Here is a 22,726-nt window from a genome sequence, read left to right on the forward strand (position 1 = left end):
GAGGAAGATCTAAAAAGGGGATCTTGTACCCCTGCTCCACGATCTTGAGGGACCAAGAGTCCGTGTCTCTCTCTCTCCACGCTCCCGCAAAATACTTCAGTCTGGCTCCGACTGGTGTCTGAAGGACATGCTTTTCACTTGGAAGGCTTTGGCTTAAAGGAAGCTCTTCCTCGTGAAAAACCCTCTCCCTCGAGGAGCTGCTCTCGAGGGGGGAGCCCCACGAAAGGGCTTTACTTTCTTCGGCGGACGAACTGCAGCCGAAGAGGTTGAAGGTACGGCTGACCGTCTTGTAGACTGGGCCAAAAGGTCCTGAGTAGCCTTCTCTTGTAAGCTGTTCGTCAGGTCCTTTACCAAAGTCTGGGGGAAGAGATGGTTCGAAAGAGGCGAAAACAACAAATCCGCTTTCTGAGCTGGCGTCACCGAACGAGCTGTGAAGTTGCACAGCAAAGCTCTCTTTTTTAATAAAGCTGTTCCAAAGTGAGATACGAGCTCCTCCGAACCATCCCTGACGGCTTTGTCCATACATGCTAACAGCTGGACAGCTCCCCCAGACTAAGAGATTCTGGCTTCTCGCTTGCATATCCAGAACTCCCAAACACCAGTCAAGGAAGTTGAAGACTTCCAGCGTCCTGAGCAGACCCTTCAAATGATGGTCAGTCTCCGACGCGGTCCAAGTTACCTTGGCAGAGGGTAAAAGCGACCTCCTCTGCAAATCCACAAGGCTGGAGAAATCTCCCTGAGCCGAAGAAGGGATACGAACTCCCACTTCATCTTTGGTTCTATACCAAATGCCCCCTTTTTCCACTAAGTCTAGTTGGAGGCAAGGCGAAGGTCGTCTTACCTTGGTCTCTCCTTCGTATCATCCAATCCTGGAGCTTTTTAAAAGCACGTTTTGTTGATAGAGAAGTTTTCATCTCTACAAACTCCGGGGTTTTCCCAGTTTTAGATGAAGAAAACTGCGAAGGAGGAGACTTGGGAGCTGCGGGCTGAAATTTGTCTTCAAACGAAGAACGCAAGAGACGTACGAGGACTTTATAGTCCGAGATAGAAGGGGCTGTAGCAGGTTCCTCTTCAGCCGATTCAGCCGAACTACTTAGCTCTCCTTCTTCTCTAAACGGAAGAGGAGACCGTCTATCAGGAGAAGGCGTCCTAATGGCGGGTCTTGGCTTTATCAAAGGACCCCTATCCTTGCTAGATGTAGCCTTATTACGGCTGTCTTCTGTATGACGCTTACTGCTCGTTGAAGGTAGAGCGTCCTGAGGAGGACGAGCGTCCTCAGCGCCTTCCGCAGCAGTCTCACCTGCTCGAGAAGCGTCCTTACATTTCTTCGCTGGCATACGTGCCTGTGCACGTAAACTAGCGTCTGGGGGTAAGACTTCTTGATCAGAATCCCCAAAAACGTCTTGAAAGGAGGTCTGAACGTCTGGCGAGCTTCCTGCAAGCGTCCTGTCTAGCGTCCGGTGAGCGTCCTGGTGAGCGTCCTGTCTAGCGTCCTGGCGAGCGTCCTGACGAACGTCTTGCCTAGCGTCCTGCCAAGCGTCCTGACGAACGTCCTGCTTAGCGTCCTGCCAAGCGTCCTGACGAGCGTCTTGACAAGCGTCCTGACGAGCGTCTTGCCGAACGTCCTGCCGAACGTCCTCGTACAGAGCGTCCTCCTCAAAAGCGTCCTGACGTAACGTCCTTCTAGCGGACGGACGAGATCGGCGAATCACCGAAGGAGAAGCGATCGGCGAACGAGACGAAGTAGGAGAAGGCGAAGGGGACTGCTTAGTCCTCTTGACAGGCAGTCTAAGGTCCTTCCTCCGCTTAGGCTCGACTGCTGCTGGGCGAGTCCTCTGAGCCATAAGCGAGGATAGCTGGTCCTGAAGGGACAAAAGAATGTTCTTCGTCGGGGAAGAATGAGCAGAGGAAGCAGGACTGATCCTGTGAGAAGACGAGGGGCGAGGGGACGCCTCCTTCCTTCTCACAGGTACAGCTACCTGTTTCTCAGGTATACGCGCCTGTGCACGCAACCTAGCGTCCTCATCGGAGGAGATCCTACCTCTCTTCTGAGGCGGAAAGACGTCATAAGCGTCTTCCGACGAAAGCGGCGAAAGAGGACGTGAAGCGTCCTCCGCAAGAAACGTCCTTTTAACGGACGAGAGTCTCTCCGAGCGCTCCACCCCTTGCGCGGGGAGGACGCTTCGGAGGACGAGAAGCACTCTTTCAGGACGCGCGCTCGTGCACGGTCCTTGGCAGCCTGGGTCTTTGCTACAGGGTCTGCCGAAGGGACGCCAGATCGGTGGGAAGCCCCCGTAACCCTCTTGCGGCTTTCGACATACCTCCTCCCTGGGTCTTGGGAGTCTGATAGAGGTCTAGGCCTAGAGGCATTATGGGGCCGATCTGACGCCCCCTCCACAACACTGGGGGCACGATCACACACTTGCACCGAGCCAGTTTCTAAGGCTTTCACTTTGGTCTCCAGAGTGCGAAGAGACTCCAAAATCATAGAGAGAGCATTCGCTTCTCCCGACACAGAATCAGAGCCCGAAGGCAACACAGGTTTAGGGGTTGTAAACACTACAGGTGTTAGTGCAGGAGAGATGTTAGTCTTACCTTTAGAAGAACCACTCCTTGAGGAAGACCTCCTGATCCTATCGCGCTCCAATTTAAGGCGATAGGACTCATATACTCTCCATTCATCATCAGTCAATTTCTCACATTCATTGCACCGATGATCAATCAAACAATTAAGCCCCTACAACTCATACATACTGTGTGGGGGTCTACCGATGCTTTCGGTAGCCTCACCTTACAATCAGCCCTCACACACACTCTGAAACTCACAACACTTGATCCAGACATATCTTATAGAGAAAAGTCAATCCAAAATCAAAAAACGGTCCACTATCGCGCATGCCAATTCAACAATCCAATTCAATACCAAAAAATCAATCAGATACTTAAAAGCGAGTCAATTTCCAAAAAATCCTGAGCAGAGGTCTGTAAACAGATGTTTACCGACCGGCGACAGAAAAAAATATGAATAGAAAATGGGAATGGTTCCTGATATCCGCCTCCCAGCGGCGGGAATGGGTACTACCACCTGGCCGCCCACTGCGTGTGCCGCGAGTTTTTGAAATTTCTGTCGGACGTCAGAAAATACAGCTATATATATATCTGTCAGGTAAGTGGCATGAACAAATATATATATATATATATATATATATATATATATATATATATATATATATATATATATATATATATATATATATATATATATATATATATACATACATATACTATATATATATATATATATATATATATATATATATATATATATATATATCATCAATTCAAGCTACAAATGTCCTTTAATATCTAAATTCACTTTACCTTTACCTCCCAAATGATATATTTTCATATATGTACCGAAGGGGAATTTTTTAGTTGATAATAATTTCGTCCCCCCATGGGATCGAACCACCGTCCAAGTCGACGGGGACGAAATCAGGACAGTCAGTGACGCTATCCAATCAGCCAACAGAGACGCTATAAGTTCATATCGATTCTGACCTTACAAATCACCCTCGATCTTGGTGCTTTCGTAATTAGAATCGATATGAAACCCTGTCTACCATGTTAGCCAATTCAAGCGTTTGACAGCACGTAGCCTTTTGTTATGAATAATTATCACATCGAAACATGATTCATTTATATATCAAAATAGAGGGGGGCGACGCTCCTCGTTGTTAATAGTGGTGGCTGGCAGTGGTCGAACGAAAAAGCCTTTTTTGAGATTAGTATCAGCTATAAAATGCTGTTTTCAGAGTGTCTGATTGTGGGAATGTGTTATGTTTCAGTTGATATCTTGTGGGGGTTAAGGTTTGTCCATCCGTTAGTGGTGGTACTGAGCAAAGAGAATTGAACTAGTCATCAAATTTGCCTATGGTGATGCCTCGGGCTCGGTTGGTAAGTCAGTTAGGACTGATTTGTGAGTGCTTTCTCACCGAGCGCGTTTGCGCTGTGCCAACAAGATTCTTGTGTTTATAATTGCGCAGATTCCGGGTTTTCTCTCATTGTGAAGGGGTGAGTGTTACAATGTGTTTTTTTGAGTCCTAGGTTTTTTTTTTCGAGTTATTTTGTTGCTGTAAAGTCCGAGATTCGCCCGGACTACCGATAACAATTTTAAAACTCGCGCGCCGCCAACTGAGTAGACTCGCCACCATCCTCCTGCTCTCCCACTGGTTCCTAATGCTAGTCACCGCCATGAGATCCTTCTTTTCTATTGGTCAGCATCCTTCCCATCATGCATCTACTACGTAGCAGCCTGCCTCGGCCACTCGTCCCAGCATCGTTATCATACGCAAGCGGTATTCGTTCGTTCTAACGATTTCGTTTATTAACGTTAATTCGTTAGTGATTTCATTGCAGTATACGTACTTTATCGTGTTGTGTGAGAACTTTACTTATACATAAATTACGTACAGTATATAGTAGTCATGGGTCCCAAGAAAGTTTAAATTCACGGAAAGAAGATGATGCTCTCTTTGGAGACAAAGATGGAGATTATCAAGAAGTATGAAGCTGGTATGCGATTGAGTGTGATCGCCAAAGAATACGGCCGAAATTCGTCGACAATAGGCACCATCCTTAAGCAAAAGGATGTCATCAAAGCCGCTACACCTTCCAAGGGCGTCACTATTTTGTCCAGCAAGAGGACCCACGTGCACAACGAGATGGAGAGGCTTCCTCTTGTCTGGATAAAAGACAAAGAAACAGCTGGCGATACGATAACCGAGACGGCAATCTCCCATAAGGCCAGCGCTATTTTCGGCAATTTGATTGCCCAGGCCGAACACGACAGAGGACAAGGGACATCAATGCCAACCCCAGAGTTCAAGGCTTCGCATGGGTGGTTCGAGAAATTCCATAAACAGACTGGCATCCATTCGGTGGTGCGGCATGGGGAGGCTGCCAGCTCAGACACGAAAGCGGCCGAAGCCTTTAAAAACATGTTCGACGAGATGATGACCAAGGAAGGCTACAGTTCTCAACAATCTTCAACTGTGGTGAGACTGGCCTTTTTTTGAAAAAAAATGCCTCGTCGGACGTACATCACGCAGGAAGAGAAGAAGCTACCCGGGCATAAGCCTATGAAAGACAGACTTATGCTCGTACTTTGTTCAAACGCCAGTGGGGAATGCAAGGTGAAACCCCTACTGGTCTATCATTCCGAGACCCTCGAGCCTTCAAGGCCCACAAAGTGCTAAAGGAGAAGCTTCCAGTGATGTGGAGGGCTAATGCGAAAGCCTGGGTAACGAGGATTTTGTTCACCAAGTGGGTAAATCTGTGTTTCAGCCTGACAGTGAAGAAATTCTTGGAAGAGAAGCGCCTCCCTCTGTAATGTCTGCTGGTGTTGGACAATGCCCCTCCCCACCCTCCTGGCCTCGAGGAAGATATCCTAGCGGAGTATTCCTTCATCAAGGTCCTTCATCTTCCGCCTAACACCACCCCTCTCCTCCAGCCCATGGACCAACAAGTGATATCGAATTTTAAGAAGCTGTATACGAAACATCTTTTCAAGAGATATTTCGACATTACCTATACCACAAACCTCACCTTGCGTCAATTTTGGAAGGAGCATTTCGATGTTGTGATATGCACCCAACTCATTGACCAAGCTTGGCAGGAGGTTTCGAGGCAAACCTTGAATTCCTCGTGGAGGAAACTTTGGCCTGATGCCGTATATATATATATATATATATATATATATATATATATATATAATATTATATATATATATATATATATATATATATGATTAGGAATGCTGATAAATACATCAAGTAATAGGATGTTGACAGCATGTGCAGTGGAGCTGTTCCATAGGAAGTGTTTGCTTCATATGCCTCAATGCTTTGCCCATAATAAAAAGCTATTTTAAAGTGAACATGCTTGTGATATCAACTAAATATGTATCAGAGCAAGTACAGGTATGATTACATAACTGAATGAATTGATTGTATTTTAGTTTCTTACAAACAAACTACCAAAGAGAGGGCACTCAGACCAATATGAATAGTAAAATCTATATTGTGTATACTTTGCATACCTCTGCCATTTCTCATTTTCCCTTTACGGTTTACATATGGTGTGGGTATAGGATCCGAAAGCATCTGACGAAGTAGGCCCCTAACATCAGCCACACTCTCAGCTAGACAGCCTTTCTCTCCATTACTCCTTAATACACGAACTGTAAAATGAATAATAACGAATTATAAAGTGCTGCAAATTATTTAAATACATGATAAAAAAAGATGTATATATATCTAAAATATTGTAAATGCCGGCGTATAAGGCGACCTTTTAACCTTGAAAAATCTCTCCCAATTAGAGGGGTCACCTAATACACCAAGTGTAAAAAGCAAACCTTAAATCCTGCCAAGATTTTCACTGATAGGCTAAACCCTGAAGTGTTGATAGGTGTGTCAATAGTTAACACCCGTCAAAACTTTCGACACTGTAGACAAATCATCTGTAATAATGGCAAAAGCCCTAAGTAATTCAAATGAATCACTGGCAACACAACTACTGATACAGTCAACAAAACAACTGTAACTACCATGGATAATTACCATAATCAGCCGTTAAGAGCTCCATAAACCTAAATATTTTCTGGAGAAAATTATCATTGCAAAAGTTGAATGTATTACAGAATAAAACATTGTCATCATATGCAATTTGCATTTGATACTGTTTAAATTTTCAAAAGCTCAGCTGACTGAGTACTATGATATATTCATTGGCATTAGCAGGTAGATGAGATGTAATTCAATTCAGATATTTTTTCTTGTAAATTAACAATTCCAGACATCACTTTTGCCTGCGACATTATTCATTTTAATGCAGTCCCGGCTATAACATGCAACTTCAATTTACTGGAATTCTTTCTTCAATGTCCATTGCATGAAGAATGATTGAAAATGCATTTTTTTTTTATTTTGGAAGCCACCATTGAGAATCGGAAGGGTTTAACGTGACGGCAAAATGACGTCAGAAATCAGCTGTTTCTCGATTTTGTCGTTTATGTCAGGACAGGTTTACAATGGCTCATCTGTTATTCTAAAACCGAAAATTTCATAGTGGAGGATGGCGCATCATCATAAGAGAGAGAAAGAGATGCTGTTGGCCCTGGTTGTTACTGACAGATATCCATTAGCAAAAGTCGAATAATAAATGTGAGGTTTGGTAGTGAGAAAAATGTGTCATAAAAATCGACAATTAATAGTAAAGTATGAAAAATATATAAAGATTTTCGAACACCGTTCTGAGGTTTGGTAGTGATAGCGATGTGTACCATAAAAATCCACAATAATAGTAAAGGATGAAAAATATACAAGGCTTTCGACATCAACGGTGTTAACATAAACACTGAATGGTATTCGAAAGTCTTTGCATATTTTACATAATAATATTCCACTTTATTATATAATAAATATGGATTTTTATGACAGATTTTTCTTCATGAAATTGTGAATTTATTCGGAAGTGAAAGCAATGTTTAGTACGTGTGTGGTTCGGTAACAAAAGCAATCTTTATGCTTTGTTAAGCTTCCTGGTAAAGAAGAAATTAGTAATTCGCCACCGTAGATGATGCATCCCTATTTTACAAGGACATTATATGAAAAAAGTTTTAGTATCATAACATTTATTGAAAGATATTTTAAAGCGATTCTGAATTGATATCATCGCTGAAGTCCTGACTTCTTCTCTGTCCACTGGGCGGTGGTTCGAACCCACAAGAGGCCGAAACTATTATCAACTAGAAAATTGCCCTTCAGCTTACATATATGAAAATATATTAATTCCGAGGTAGAGCGAATTAGATATTAAAGGACATTTGTAGTTAGAATAATTTATATGAATCATGGTGATGTGATAATTATTCATACAGTATGTATATGTACGTACGTACACAGGTTTGTTTACATCTGCTTATGTCACAAGCTGCTGACACAACGTTATGTAGCCAAATTTTCGTAATTTGTGATAAACATAATTCAGCTTAATTTTAATATTTTATTGATTTACTGTAATAGGCTTGTAGAGTAAAGGCTTATTTTTCAATGTTTTATTATGTTAGCAACAAGTTTTGTGCATTCCCGTTACTCTGCATTCTGTGTAGTAGTAGCTAGCCTATGGCGCCTGGGCAACCACTGGTAATACGCCACATTGGATGTAAGCCAGTTTTTTTCTTTATACAGTATACGTAATCTAAAAATAACAAATATACATCTAACAGGATATTTATTTAACTCTGAACTTGTTTAATTGTAATTTATGTGTACTGTTTTGTATAATAAGGCAAGGTTAGGGTAATAATTGGTGGTCAGGAACAGATTAATCCATTTCCAGTAATTTTTAATGGAAAATATTGATTCAGATCTCGAAAAAATCGAATTTCGACGCCATACCAACCAATCTCAAATAATTCTTTCAGTTTGTCTCAGGCAGAATAGTGCTTGTTGGCACAGTATTAGAGTATGAAGGGCTTATGACAAGAGGCCTCTATCTCTTTAAATATAGTAGCTACCTCAGCTCTTCCTTTCCTTCACACATTCTAGGAAAGTGGGTGGGTTTGAGGACTCGCACCAGCTACCAAATATTTTACGTACATAAAACCCTATTTTTTATTTTATAGCTGCTTTTCATCCTCAAAAGAAGAATGCAACAGAATTTTACATGTGACACATTGGCTTCGCTTAAAAAAAATTAATGACAACTACTAAGAAAAAATTTTGGTCCAAAGTGAAGTCACACGTTTTCAATCCTAATCTTAATTCCAGACACCTACTATACAGTCTGGCAAACAAAGAACAGGAAACAAAACAAGAATGTATACATGTATTATTACCTGTAGTTCTAAAGTGACTTACCTAAGTGTGCTGGGTCCAGCTGCATGATTATTGCAACTTCCCCAAGAATAGTAATGTTTTATCTGAAACAGTGAGTTCCCTTACTAGACTAGGAGATTTTCTCTATAAAGGGTTCTCATTCTTGGCAAGGAATGATGGCCTGGAGATAAAAGTAAATGATGGCTCAATGTATTGGTGATGTAACACTGTCATGTCTAAGAGAGCCCCGATCGATAATCCTGATGCCAAAGCAGGCAAGAATACTGCCTTTTTGGAGCAAATAAGCTGTAGTCTTACTGGACCCACTGAACTGAGGGGATGACGAACCTTATTCAAGGACCAGGTAATAATAATAATAGTTTTCATTATCAGCTCAAGGCCATATACATGGAATATACAAAGAATAGACAATAACATACAGTCTACATACATAAGGATACATGATAAAAAAAAAAGATTAATCAGCAATACCACACTTGCTGAGGTGGTGCAAAAGTTGGTAATCAAAATAATGGTCATAACTGTAATAAAATTGAGAATACTTAAAAAATTGAATGTAAAAACTACATTGATTATAATCACAGTAATAATGAAGAAAAGGAAAATACCAGTAATAATAATCGTAGCAATACATTAATAATGACAGATTCTGTCTTACAGGAGACATTCTTTGCGATGCAAAAGATCAGAGAAGGGAAGTAAATTTCTAAATCAAAATCAATCCCCAAAACCAAATAGCAGTTGATTTGATTTGATTTATATAGATTTTTGGCATTATGCCAAGCACTGGGGCAACTAAGGCCATTCAGCGCTGAAACGGAAATTGACAGTAAAAGGTTTGGAAAGTGTTACGGGAGGAAAACCTCACAGTTGCACCATGAAACAATTGTTAGGAGAGGGTGGACAGTAAAATGGAAGAAAGAGATTATGAACGGAGATACAGTAAAAGGAATGAAAGTGATTGCAGCTAGGGGCCGAAGGGATGCTGCAAAGAGCCTTAAGTAATGCCTACATTGCACCGAGTGAGGTGCAGCGGCGGCACTACCCCCTACAGGGAAACCAAATACCAAGGATTCTAATGATGCTGCTTTGTATGCCACAATTGTTGTAAAAGTAAGGCAGTAATCCTAAAAAAAAATATAAGAAAATGCAGAACTATTTCAACATAGGCCCCGGTTATCATCGGACTCGGTAAATGGCAATCTGATTTTATGAGGCTTGTCTAGCACCATAAAATCGGCAATTTTTAGTGCCATAATGCAACGATTTCTGGTTACTGGCACCATAAATTGCCGAGTTTTTGGTTAATGGCAATTTTTATTTTTTGTCTTGCTTGTCGGAACCAAGCCCCCACTGATAACCAGGGACTGCCTGTATATTAACTGAGTTCTCACATTGGAGGTAATCTGACCTCTCTTTCCAGACAGACTGGTACTGTTTGATACATGAAGTCTGTAGTATTTGCACTAAGTACCTAGCAATGTTAGGTAAATAATCTTCACAGATGACTAGATTTTAAAAATCTGTACATAAAGGTCATGGCTCAGAAAGGAGGATGTGCAGACAACTTTTCCCCCTAATGTTTGGGATAGAATAGGAGACAGTAATGGAATTGATTTCCTTGCCCAACGTTGAAGCAAAAGGAGCCAATGACTTCAGCTAATTCAGGGTCACAAAATACATGGTTCCTTTGAAAGCTAGTGCATAGTTTGTTCAAAACCTTCAAAATTTAGGACAATGGAGTAAAGAGCTATATCATCCTCCATTTGTCCAGTCTAGTAGGAATGCATCTCTTGCTATTGCCAGATTGTCCAGATTAAGACACACGCACTTCTGGATATTTGAAGCATGTTGATTATCAGTTGAAAGGAGTGCTTGTCTAACATCCACTCAGCTGAGGTTGCCCTGCTCCTTGACCAGTGGTGGATTCAAGGGGGGCACCTGGTCACATGCCACCACCCCATGAATAGATTAATGTGTAAATCTCAAAGCTATGATTAAATTTTGATAATGTGTACCCACTGAACACAAGTAAAATATTGATACGAACACTGAAAACAAAATTATATAATTTGTTTTTTTATACATGTATTTAATGCTTATATTTGCTTATATTGATATATAAGTGGCCCCCCATGAAAGATCCGCCACTGCCCTCGACACAAGTGTCTGCTATTATACTGAGAGACCCTGTGAGGTGAATACTGATAAATACCACTTCCTTGCTTGAGCCATCTGTAAGATATATAACATTACTGTATTCAGAAGGGCTGAGCATGACCCCAACCTCTTGATGCAAGACGATGTAGTCAAATTGTCTAAAACAAAATGTGGTTTTTTTTTTAAGGTTTCAATGTTCTGAGAGACAGAAAGACAGCCAACAGTTCCCAAAACTTAATATGACACTTCATCAAAAGAGGTGACCAACTTCCTGCTACCTGACAATAACCCAGTGGACGACCCCAACCTGTCAAAGAGTCATTCATGTGTTTTGTATAAAAAAAAAAAAAAAAAAGTCGTCATGAAAAAGTAGGATGAAGAGGAAGTCCTAGGGTATCAAGTCAACAGGAATTGAGGAAGAGTCCAACCAAGCTATAGTTCAGGCACATGATGTGTTAAGTCTACTAAAATAAATTTGATAAATGAGTAGACAATTTTGAAATGATAGCATTTTGGTACCAGAACCATAATTGTCACCCCAAAAGGAACCTAGAGATTAGTTTTAAATATAATCAATAAATTACAAATGCAACTTGAGATTCAAAACTACTATAATACTGGACTAACCTGAATTTGGATACACTTCATTTATGTATATCCTCAATAGACGTAAACAAGCACAACAGATGTACACGAGTCGCTGAAGATCTAACATGGCGACAGTAGGGCTTGGACTTTGACTGCCAGAATGACTCACCTGCTACAAAGACAATACAGTAATAGTTATTAAGAATTAATATATAGAAGACTACTACTATATTAATAAACAATTTATGGAGACTACAAGTTATCACTCTTACCTCTTCCTGGGTTGGCCTAAAGGGTTTGTTCTTAGTAGTAGATCTTAATTAATGTTTCAACTTGAATGTTTAACAAGCCGATAAACTAGAAATGTGGAAAAATTTAGCTAAGAATTAGTTTCAATACATAGTGTGCAATTATGCCTTCCATTTTCTGCCTATCAAGGTTAAACTTAACAATTTACAATTTGGTTGATTTGTACCATTTAGTTTATTTCTAGTTGATTATAATTCTTTTCCATCTTTATAAACATTACATTTTTGCAAAAGACCGAAAGCCTAAAAACAAGACCTGAGTACTATCTACTTTTGTGATAGCAAAGTAAAAAAAAACTCTAATCATGTCTTAAATTTGAGACAGTGTATGGTACTGCTAAGTCATCTTTAACTTTGTAATTAGTTTGAATATTGTTTATACAAAGTATTTCTAATTGATGTTATTCAGTCTCACATAGAAAGAGTTGTCTGTTCAGAAGTTTTTAAGAATAAAGCAGGGGTTCTCAAATAGTACTATATACAGTACTCTAATAGAATGTCCAGGTAGTATTAAAAGCTTTTTGGATTCAAAAACATGGTCTTCTTGTGACCTATACTGGGTTGGAGTAATTACATATGTTTATTTTCAAGTACCATGTTAACCTTGAATTTACCCAGTGCATGCCACCACCATGTTACACTGAGAGCTTGTTAAACTTTTTAGTCTACAGTCTACTGAATTATTAGGATATTGGGCATTGCTGCTGGTACAGTAAGTTGATGGCATGCTACCATTCTTTTGGAAGCATTTTCTTTGTCCTAAGCTGATTATAGTATAAATGGAAGTACAGTAGTGGAAAGGGATTAGAAGTTTGATCAACTTAAAACTGGCTTTGTCTTGGCCTGGAGGTAATCTATCTACTATAGACCTGCGATGAACAAGGTGCTACACCTATAGTATTCATTTGCAGAAGTCAAACAGGCTATTACAGCTGTACCTAATATAAAGGTGATGGTAATGAAATCGTCCCAACATTTTTAATGCCGCCTGAGTCACACATTGGTTATACAAGACTGTGATCACTGTAATGGCTGGGTTTGGCAATCAATTGCAGGCCATGTGAAAAAGAAAAAGAAAATCTAATCAATTTGTATTTTTCATAACTAACAAACCTAAGGTCTTTAATATGGCATGTCTGGGTGGTTTCACATGAGTACCATTTATTTTCCAGAATTTTTCCCATATCTTTTGTATGGGGGGAGTAGTAGTAGTAGTAGTAGTAGTAGTAGTAGTAGTAGTAGTAGTAGTAGTAGTAGTAGTAGTAGTAGTAGTAGTAGTAGTAGTAGTATTTCAACTGCATTTAATTTATATAGAATCGTCTCAATTCTTTTTATTATCTTTTTCTCATCAGCATGTAGCTGGAGTATCAGGTTTCCTAAGGACATATAAAGAATTCAGGTGTCTTAGGTTTATTTCCTCTGACATGTCGACAGCGCACAGGCAGTCATCTATGAGAGTATACAGCAAAGTGAATTAGGATACTGTTTTACATGCATTTATAGCAGGCAAGGGCGTGTACAATCGGTGGGTAGGTCTGTAAGCTGGGATTTTAATTGGTTGTTGGATGGTGACGAAATCTGTCCTGGATAGACCTAGAAGATCTCAACGCCTCAGGGTCAGATTAAAGTCACCATCCAACAATCAATTAAAATCCCTGCTTACTGACCTACCCACCGATTGTACACACCCATACCTGCTATAAATACATGTAAAACAGTACCTTAATTCACTTTGCTGTATACACTCATAGATGACTGCCTGTGCACTGTTGACACATCAGAGGAAATTCTACATGAAATTGTGCACATTTCATATATAAAACTTTATGTAATGGCTAATATAAAACGGTGCAAACATTACGACAATCGGACAAAAAATGTCTGATTTTTTCGGATGAGTTACCGCACGGACGTAAGGAAAAGGTTTTATTCATAAATTCACCATAAATCGAAATATTGTGCTAGACTTCCAATTTGTTGCAAAATGAAGGTAAATGATTGAATATTACTAGAATGTAAGAGTTTTAGCTTATCATTGCATTTTTCAACCATTTCGGTCGAAATATTTTCATATAAATAACTTATCGTTATTTATATGAAAATATTTCAAAACTGATAAAAGCTGCAACCATGGGTTGTTTTCTGTTGTATTCTACATGACATTGCACACATTTTTATATATAAAACTTTATGTAACGGCTAATATAAAACGGTGCAAACATTACGACAATCGGATGAAAAAATGTCTGATTTTTTCGGCAGTTACCGCGCGGACATAGGAAAAAGTTTTTTTCTTCAAAAATTCACCATAAATCGAAATATTGTGCTAGAGACTTCCAATTTGTTGTAAAATGAAGGTAAATGATTGAATATTACTAGAATATAAGATTTTTAGCTTACAATTCCAGTTTTCTACCATTTCGGTAGAGTCAAATTTGACCAAAGGTTGAAATTTTGGCACTTGTAGTTATTTATATGAAAATATTTCAAAACTGATAAAAGCTACAACCATGAGTTGTTTTTAGTTGTATTCAACATGAAATTGCAAACATTTCCATATAAAAAATTTTTTGTAACGGCTAATATAAAACGGTGCAAACATTACGACAATCGGACAAAAAAATTTCTGATTTTTTCGGTAGAGCTACCACGTGGACGTAAGAAAAGTTTTTTTTTATAAATTCACCATAAATCGAAATATTGTGCTAGAGACTTCAAATTTGTTGTAAAATGAAGGTAAATGATTGATTATTACTAGAATATAAGAGTTTTAGCTTACAATTGCATTTTTCGACCATTTTGGTAGAGTCAAAGTTGACTGAAGGTTGAAATTTTGGCACTTATCGTTATTTATATGAAAATATTTCAAAACTGATAAAAGCTACAACCATGAGTTGTTTTTAGTTGTATTTTACATGAAATTGCAAATATTTTCATATATAAAACTCTATGTAATGGCTAATATAAAATGGTGCAAAAATTATGTCAAAGTGATGAAATAATTTCTGAGATGTGTCGCTGATGCTTTTTAGTGCGAGAAGAAAGAAATTCGTGCATGCGCGCCTGGGTAACGATTATAAACTAAACAACAGCTTGATCCATGAACTCCCAGCATCCCTCAAGGTGTGTGATTCAAAAGTTTTCATCCAAATAGGCCTTTAACTTTTTTCCGCGATTTAAAAAAAAAAACTTTTTTGCGTTGACGTTTCATATGTCAATTCGGCGGCCAACAGACAATTTTCGTCGACGTTTAATACATCCAATAGGCGTTTAAGGGTTATTATTATTCTTTGAATTACTTCCCTTTTAAATTTTGCAAATATTTTGTTGTATAGAGGATTTAATGCATTAATTTCTAGCAATAATATTTATTTTACTGAACTTTCTATTCAAATGATCTAATCATCTCCCTTTTAAGTGTTTTATATCTATTAATTCTGTTAGCTTACCAGACCACCATGGACCTTGTGCTTTGTTGGATGGGGTTTTGAGTTTGGTATAACTGAATCACGAAAATTTGGAATGTGTCCCCATTACTTGGAACTATCTCAGATTCTCACATATATAATTCTCTAGATTTTGTTGATAAATTAAACAAAATAACTTTGTGCCCCACTAATAGATTCATTAGCTTTGATGTTTGTTCTCTTTTTTACTAGAGTCACTATAGATTCTATTTTCGAGTATCTTAGTAATGAACGAAACCATCATGAATTACCTCTACTTTAAAGTCGTCATGTTATTTCACTCACTAGGTTGTGCATTTGTGATTTTAAGTTTATATTCAAAGGTGAATTTTATAAAAAAAAAAAAAAAAAATTTGGTATGGCAATGGGCAACACTTTATCACCACTCCTCTTAAACTTATATATGGAATTCCTTGAAAAATGCTATTTACCTAATAGTATAATTTATATTCCTTTAAAGTGGTATAGATATGTTGACGACATTTTAGCTATTTAGCCTGCTGGTATTGATGTAAATGATTTACTCTCTTTTTGAATAACCAGGTACCATCAATTGAGTTTACTTTAGAATTGGAAAAAGACAATTGCTACCCTTTCTAAGCTTTTTTAATACAGAGAAAACCATTTGAATGTAAATTCAGTACCTATAGGAAACCAACCAACAACTTCTATCCACTTTTATTCAGGCCACCATCTTAATATCAAAATATCAATTTTTTCTTATATGTTTCTACAAGCACTGCACATTGTCAGTCCCAATATTTGGATCAAGAAATTGAATACATGAGAAAAATACAGACAGATCTATGTTATCCTTTACATTTATTATCCTTTACATATATTAGATATTTGCTATAATAAAGCCCACAAAAAGTTTTATAGTGCAAGTAACACAGAGAAAGATACTTCTAAGAACATTCTTAGCTTGGCTTACTTTAGTGGTTTAGAAATCATAAAATGTGTTCAAATATGAAAATACAATAAAATGCAACCTCGTATGAAACAATAACAATGACAAAAATCCCATAGTCCCAGGCGTTTATGAATTACCATGTACGGATTGTAATAGTAAATATTCTGGCAAAAGTGGACAAGGACTAGATATATGTTTGAGTGAACACAAGCAAGCATATGAACTACATTCACAAAACAGCGCAATAGTAGCACATGCATTCAGTAATGATCATAGACACAATTGGAATGAGGCTAAAATTATCTTTAAAAGTAACAATGTAAATGTTACACTACTAGTTGAGAGAGCTGCTATAAGTTTAGGAGAGTCATTCAAAATCAACATGTCTTTGGTCAATGAAGACCCATTTGTTAATTTTTATAATACTAGTATGTTTTTAAAAGGTTTCAACTGTAGGACAGGCTCTATTTTTCCCTCTCCTGATGCAGCTTCTGCCTTGCCTCCCTGTCCAGGTAACCCCTGCCCCAGGGGAGACTGGTTATGGTGCCCAATCTACATTTCTGGATGAAGGACTTCCAGCAACATTGCAACAACCATTGCAGAGATTGAACAGAATTGCAGCCAGAAGGATTGATAGGGGAGAGGAAATAACCTATTTGGAGTTAACTGCCCTCTTTCTTCATCACCTGGTCCACAAACGAGCGACTCTGTTTATTCATATTTAAATTCACCTCAGCACATGTGTTTAATCATCCATTTGGACTGAAGCTGAAGCCAGGGAAGAGTTTGAAAGCTTTGTAAAGGGCTTTTTAAATTATACACGAACTCACAACATTTTTATTATTGTGGACCTCTTAGAACATAAAATCATTATTAAAATCTTTTAAGGTCAAGCTCATTTTTTCTTATAATAACACACTAAAAGGAATGCTAATAAGAGTAGCCCCAAGGAAAGCTACAACATAACATATAAAATTCCATTTTTGGATTGCCTTTCATTTTATATCAGCCAATCTAGTAAGGATTTGGAAAAAATAATTAAACAGCATAAATATTCTGTCAAAACTGGGCAAACATTCAATGCAATATTCATTCATTTGAGTGAAAACAACCACAGAATAAACTGGAATGGCAGTTCAGTAACTGCAAGACCAAAAGATGTCTTGCCACAAAATCTTTTAGAATCTGCTGTTATACAACTTACTTCCAATTGTAATTGTAATATTAGCTCTGGCTTGTATTATCTTGACCCTTGTATAAGTAACATGGGTCCAGGTGCTAACCCCCTTCATGGACATTATGTCAATATATCATTCCTTCATCCCTCCCTCGAAGTCGGATACAAAAAAGTATCAGGGAAACAATTATTGAGCTAAAATCTTACTATATTTTCCTTAATGAATTGATATTTTGCTGTGTTTTCATTAATATTAATATCTGAAATTAGTAAATCATTTACTTATACAAAGCAAACAAATAGATAGAAATGCATAAAAATTCTCTCTTATCTCAGTGAGAGAGAGAGAAAGATGAAAATACAACTCACTCGCTAAAGGATAGTAAATACCAAAGCATAGAGCTACAAGCTTTGTCATTGGCTACTTCCAACTCCTTCAGCCAATTGGATGTAGTCATGGAGAGAGACAGACAGGGAGGGGGACATTATTTTTTTTTTTATACTGTGTACATATTACGACGATAACAACAGATCGATATTGGGGGATTTTCCTTTAACATTTGATTGATATTTTCCTGTTTTTGTATTAATATTGATATTTGAAAATTACTGATTTACCATACAAAAAAAGATGCACTTTACTAGGCATAAAAATTTTCTTTCTCTCTCTCTCTTCCTTTTTTATCCCAGAGAGAGAGAGAGAGAGAGAGAGAGAGAGTAGAGGAGAGAGAGAGAGAGAGAGAGAGAGAGAGAGAGAGACGAGAGAGAGAGAGAGAGAGAGAGAGAGAGAGAGAGAGAGAGAGAGAGAGAGAGAGAAATTTTTTATACTGTACACATTACGATGATAATAGATCCATGTCAAGGGATTTTACTTCAACATTTGATGGATGTTTTTTATTTAGTCACGAAAACATCATGAAAAATAAACTAATTAGTGCATACTTCTTGACAAAAATGTCCAGGAATTACAAAATTGTCACGAATAATTTAAGGATAACTTCCACACAAAAATTCACGAATAGGTGAAGATTTAGCCTATATATAGTTTATAGATTAACTCCACAATACTCTGCATATTTCATTACTGTGTTTGTGGTGATACTTCTTCAAAGCAACCAATAACATGGTTGTTATATCTTTTATTGCTGTCCTGTGGAATCTTAGTCATTGCTCACTTATTAGCAGTAATAACCCAAAGAGTTCATGCTTAGGAGGAAAATACTGATAATGGCTGTCACATTTAACCTAGTGTACTGACCTACCCAGACCTTAAGCCAACTTTGCAATTTGCTTAGCCTGCCCTATGCATATATAGTCAGTGATACATCTAGGAACCATAGGAGCAAGAAAAGTATACCACTGCATCATCAGTACAGTTTACCAAATGTAATTTTTTTCTTAATACACCCATAAACACTGCACTTCAGGAACAATATCTTCTTAGAGACTCTTGTCTCTTGGCTAAGTAAATTGCAAAGTTGGCTTAAGGTCTGGGTAGGTCAGTACACTAGGTTAAATGTGACAGCCATTATCAGTATTTTCCTCCTAAGCATGAACTCTGGGTTATTACTGCTAATAAGAGAGCAATGACTAAGATTCCACAGGACAGCAATAAAAAATATAACTCTAAATATAAGATTTAAGAGTACTGGTAGCAATTACTGTTCCAAGCTTAACCAGTTTTGTCACTTGAAACAAAAAACAGGTTTTGACATAGGAAAAACCTATTTTTGGTAGTCGCTGTTGAGTCCTCAAAGTATCTACCCTATATGGTGTGTGCCAGCGCCCCATGGTGATCAGACTAATATCAAAGAAATATCTTTTAGCCTGGTCTTTTAGCTGGATATTATGCCATAATGATAGACACTATGACAAGTGATAGAGTATAATGTACTCAAAGACAAGAAGGCATTTTATCTTGTCTTCAGCATGGCTGGGCCCAGTTTCCTATGTCAAAACCAGTAGAAGTGACTATTGCGCAAGCTCATCGGCCATCATGTTTTATGCTTGGGCTGGTTAAAAAACCAAGAATCCATTACTCTGCTGGTCAACGCAGGATGTACCTTTATCCAAATCCCATGGTTTTTCATCAAGGAAGTGGGAAGGTTTTGAGGACTCAACAGCAACTACCAAAAATAGGTTTTTCCTATGTTAAAACCTGTTTTTTGATAGCATAGTCGCTGTTTTGTCCTCAAAGGAGCATTACAAAGATATTGACAGGTGACAAAAACTCAAGCTCACAAATTTTCATCCCAAATATCTCAAAGTTTTAAGATTAAATCATTTCAGGTCCAATGTCAAGCCACTAGTTTTAGTAAAAAAGATAACGAAAAACCAATAGGATATACTTTTAGCATAAAGTTCTATGGTAACTTACATAAGTATGCTGGGTATAGTTGGGACCTTTACACACCTTCCCCAGCGATAGTCAACATACCCACCCATTAGGGAGACCCCAGGTTTTCTGTTGTGGCACCTATGGCGTCAGGACCAACCATACCACCTACCGATGCACAGTGCATTTGAATTTGTTCCAGCTCATGGCAGTAGTGTTTTAAGAATACTGAATCTGATGACCACCCAGTAAATTCAGAAAATTCTTCAAATGATAAATTTCTGAAGAAGGCCAATGAAGTACTTACTTCCCTAATATCATGTGATCTAGGCCTAATATCATGTGATCTAGGATAGGAATGTGGGTTAGCCTTTTTAATGAGGGACACTATAATTATTCTTAGCCCTTGTGGTGAGAGGGGTTTGTTCGTGCTAGGATGTAGGAAAATTGGACCTTCTGAAACATTTGCCGTGACCTCTAGGTAATCCTTAAGTGCTTGAACTGGGCATAATGTTTTGTCACTAATTTGAGTTTTCTCATAAGAATAGATTTCCTCTTTAAAGGATTCTCATTCTTGGCCAGGAATGGTGGCCCAAGGGATAACAATAACTGGTTATCACCAGTTTGTGCGATATATCGTCTCCATCCCCATGCTCCTGATGCTAATGCTACCAGGAAGATTGCTTTTTGAAGCATGCACGTGCAGGTTACATCAGGTCCGTTGAATCGAGGGGTACATGAAAGTCTGAGTACCTTATTCAGGGACCAAGTAATTGGAAGTCTTTCAGGGCCAGGTCTCAGTAAAGAAAAGGGCAGCAGATGGGAAGTCACAACTTCTATGTTGGAATCAATCCCAAATCCATAAAGCAAGAGTTCTATTAAGCAGCCTTGTATGCTATAATTGTTGTAACTGCAAGATGTTTATCTTCAAAGAGGTGTATAAGAAAATTCATTAGTTTCTATAGAAATCGAAATTGGGCTCTCATTCTGGATATAATCTAACCATATTCTCCATACAGACTAGAATTGCTGGATAGATGATGTCCGTAGTTTTTGCATTAGGTACCTAGCAATATTTGGTGAGTAGTTTTCATAGTAGATTATATTCAAAAATCCACATGTGAAGGTCTCGGCTTAGAAAGGAGGATGCGTACACGACTTTCCCTCCTACTTTCTGGGATAGTACAGTGGATGGTAATGGGTTGAAGTAGTAGGATCGAACGTGTGTTTGGCCAATTTGGGGCTATTAGGTAAGCTGTTCCATTGATGGTTAGGAGCTTGTTCAAAACCTTCGAAATCTGGGACAATGGCAGAAAAAGATATATAATCTTCCAGTTGTTCCAGTCCTTTAGGAAGGCATCGCTTGCTATTGCTTCAATGCCCACATTCAGGGATACATATGTAATAGAATTACATTAAAGAATAGAAATACTTGACATTTCCACTACAGTGGACCCCCCATATTTCGTTTTGCAGATTCGCGGACTTACACATTCGCGGATTTCTCTCAGGAACATTTCCCCACATTATTTGCAAAAATTTGTATATTCGCAGTATTTTTCTATGAGAAATATCCACAAATGCCTGTTTTTTTTATCAATTTTATCATAAAATGGACTTTTTGTGATAAAACTACTAAAACAAACCATGTATAGATATTTTTAGCGGGTTTTTCTAGAGTTTTAACTAACAAAATAGGCTGTTTTCAGCATTTTTATAGGGGTTCCAACTATTCAACCGGGTACTAACTATTCATGGGGGGGGGGGGGGGGGGGGGGGGGGGGGGGTGGGGGGGGGGGGGGGGGGGGGGTCTGATACGCATGCCCCGCAAATACGGGGAGACCATATGTATGTGATATATATATGAAAATCGTCGTAAGCCAGAACGACGTTCTTGAAAACATGTCCACAGGGAAAATTTCACTAATTTACAATTTTTCTTAGGGCCGTATCTCTAAAATTATCACTAATTTACTTTTTTTCATGTGCAACACTGTGTATTTCACAAAAATTACTGATATTTCATTAAAATACAAGTGAGAGAGAGAGAGAGAGAGAGAGAGAGAGAGAGAGAGATGAGAGAGAGAATGAGGACGAGAGAGAGAAGGAGAGAGAGAGAGAGAGAGGTTACATAAATCCATTAAATTCGTTGACCATTGTATGGCATTGTTAAGCTCGAGTGTCACTGGAGTTATGAGGTGGGGAAATTGATACAGAAAAAGACGAAGGGAAGAATTTTCTTTTGAAATTAGTTATCGTATTATTACAACTTCTATTATTATTATTATTATTATTATTATTTGACAATATAATAAACACGTGCATCTACCATAAAAATTCTCTCATCTCAGTAAGAAAGAGGAATTATCCTTACAAGTGAAATGGAAAGGTAATTTTCATCTCTTTAAAATACGACCATTATGAATTTTGTAATTAAAGTTTTATTATTATTATTATTATTATTATTATTATTATTATTAAATAACTGAAATTATCAATAAACATTTTACATACTAGTACCATAAAAATTCTTTCATCTCGGTAAAAGCGAGAGAGAGAGAGAGTGTTTATCTCTCTCTGTTCTCTCAAAAAATACTTATAACGCTTCCAGCGAAAGAGCATTGCAACACTGCAGCTCTTCCCCCTCATGGCTGTCACAGAACTTGATATATCTGACAGTTTTAGTACCTGGATCTCCAGAAAAGGTTACTGGAAGTTACTTGAAGAAGACTGGGATTTCCTTCATTCTTCCATTATTTTTTAAATATAAGCTAAAATCTTACTAATTCACTATGGTATTTTCTTTAATGAATTGATATTATTGCTGTATAAATTAATATTAATATTTGAAAATAGTAAATCATTTATTTATCAT

The 22,726-nt window shown here is 38.1% G+C and overlaps 1 protein-coding gene across 11 annotated transcripts in view; it reads right to left on the reverse strand.

The window, feature by feature from the left end:
• LOC135224515 (E3 ubiquitin-protein ligase MYCBP2-like) overlaps positions 1 to 22,726 on the reverse strand; it is a 1,655,355-nt gene that overhangs the window by 760,331 nt on the left and 872,298 nt on the right. For 9 of the 11 annotated variants that reach the window (XM_064263565.1, XM_064263560.1, XM_064263570.1 and 6 more), the window contains 2 exons: positions 11,691 to 11,823; positions 6,101 to 6,241 (listed from right to left, as the gene is read on the reverse strand). In XM_064263565.1, coding sequence (XP_064119635.1) covers positions 6,101 to 6,241; positions 11,691 to 11,823 — 274 coding nt within the window. The remainder of the gene's footprint in view (positions 1 to 6,100; positions 6,242 to 11,690; positions 11,824 to 22,726) is intronic. The other 2 variants (XM_064263561.1, XM_064263569.1) reach the window with 2 other exon arrangements.

This window comes from Macrobrachium nipponense, chromosome 12 (genome assembly GCF_015104395.2).
Source record: "Macrobrachium nipponense isolate FS-2020 chromosome 12, ASM1510439v2, whole genome shotgun sequence".
NCBI classification, from domain to species: Eukaryota; Metazoa; Arthropoda; class Malacostraca; order Decapoda; family Palaemonidae; genus Macrobrachium; species Macrobrachium nipponense.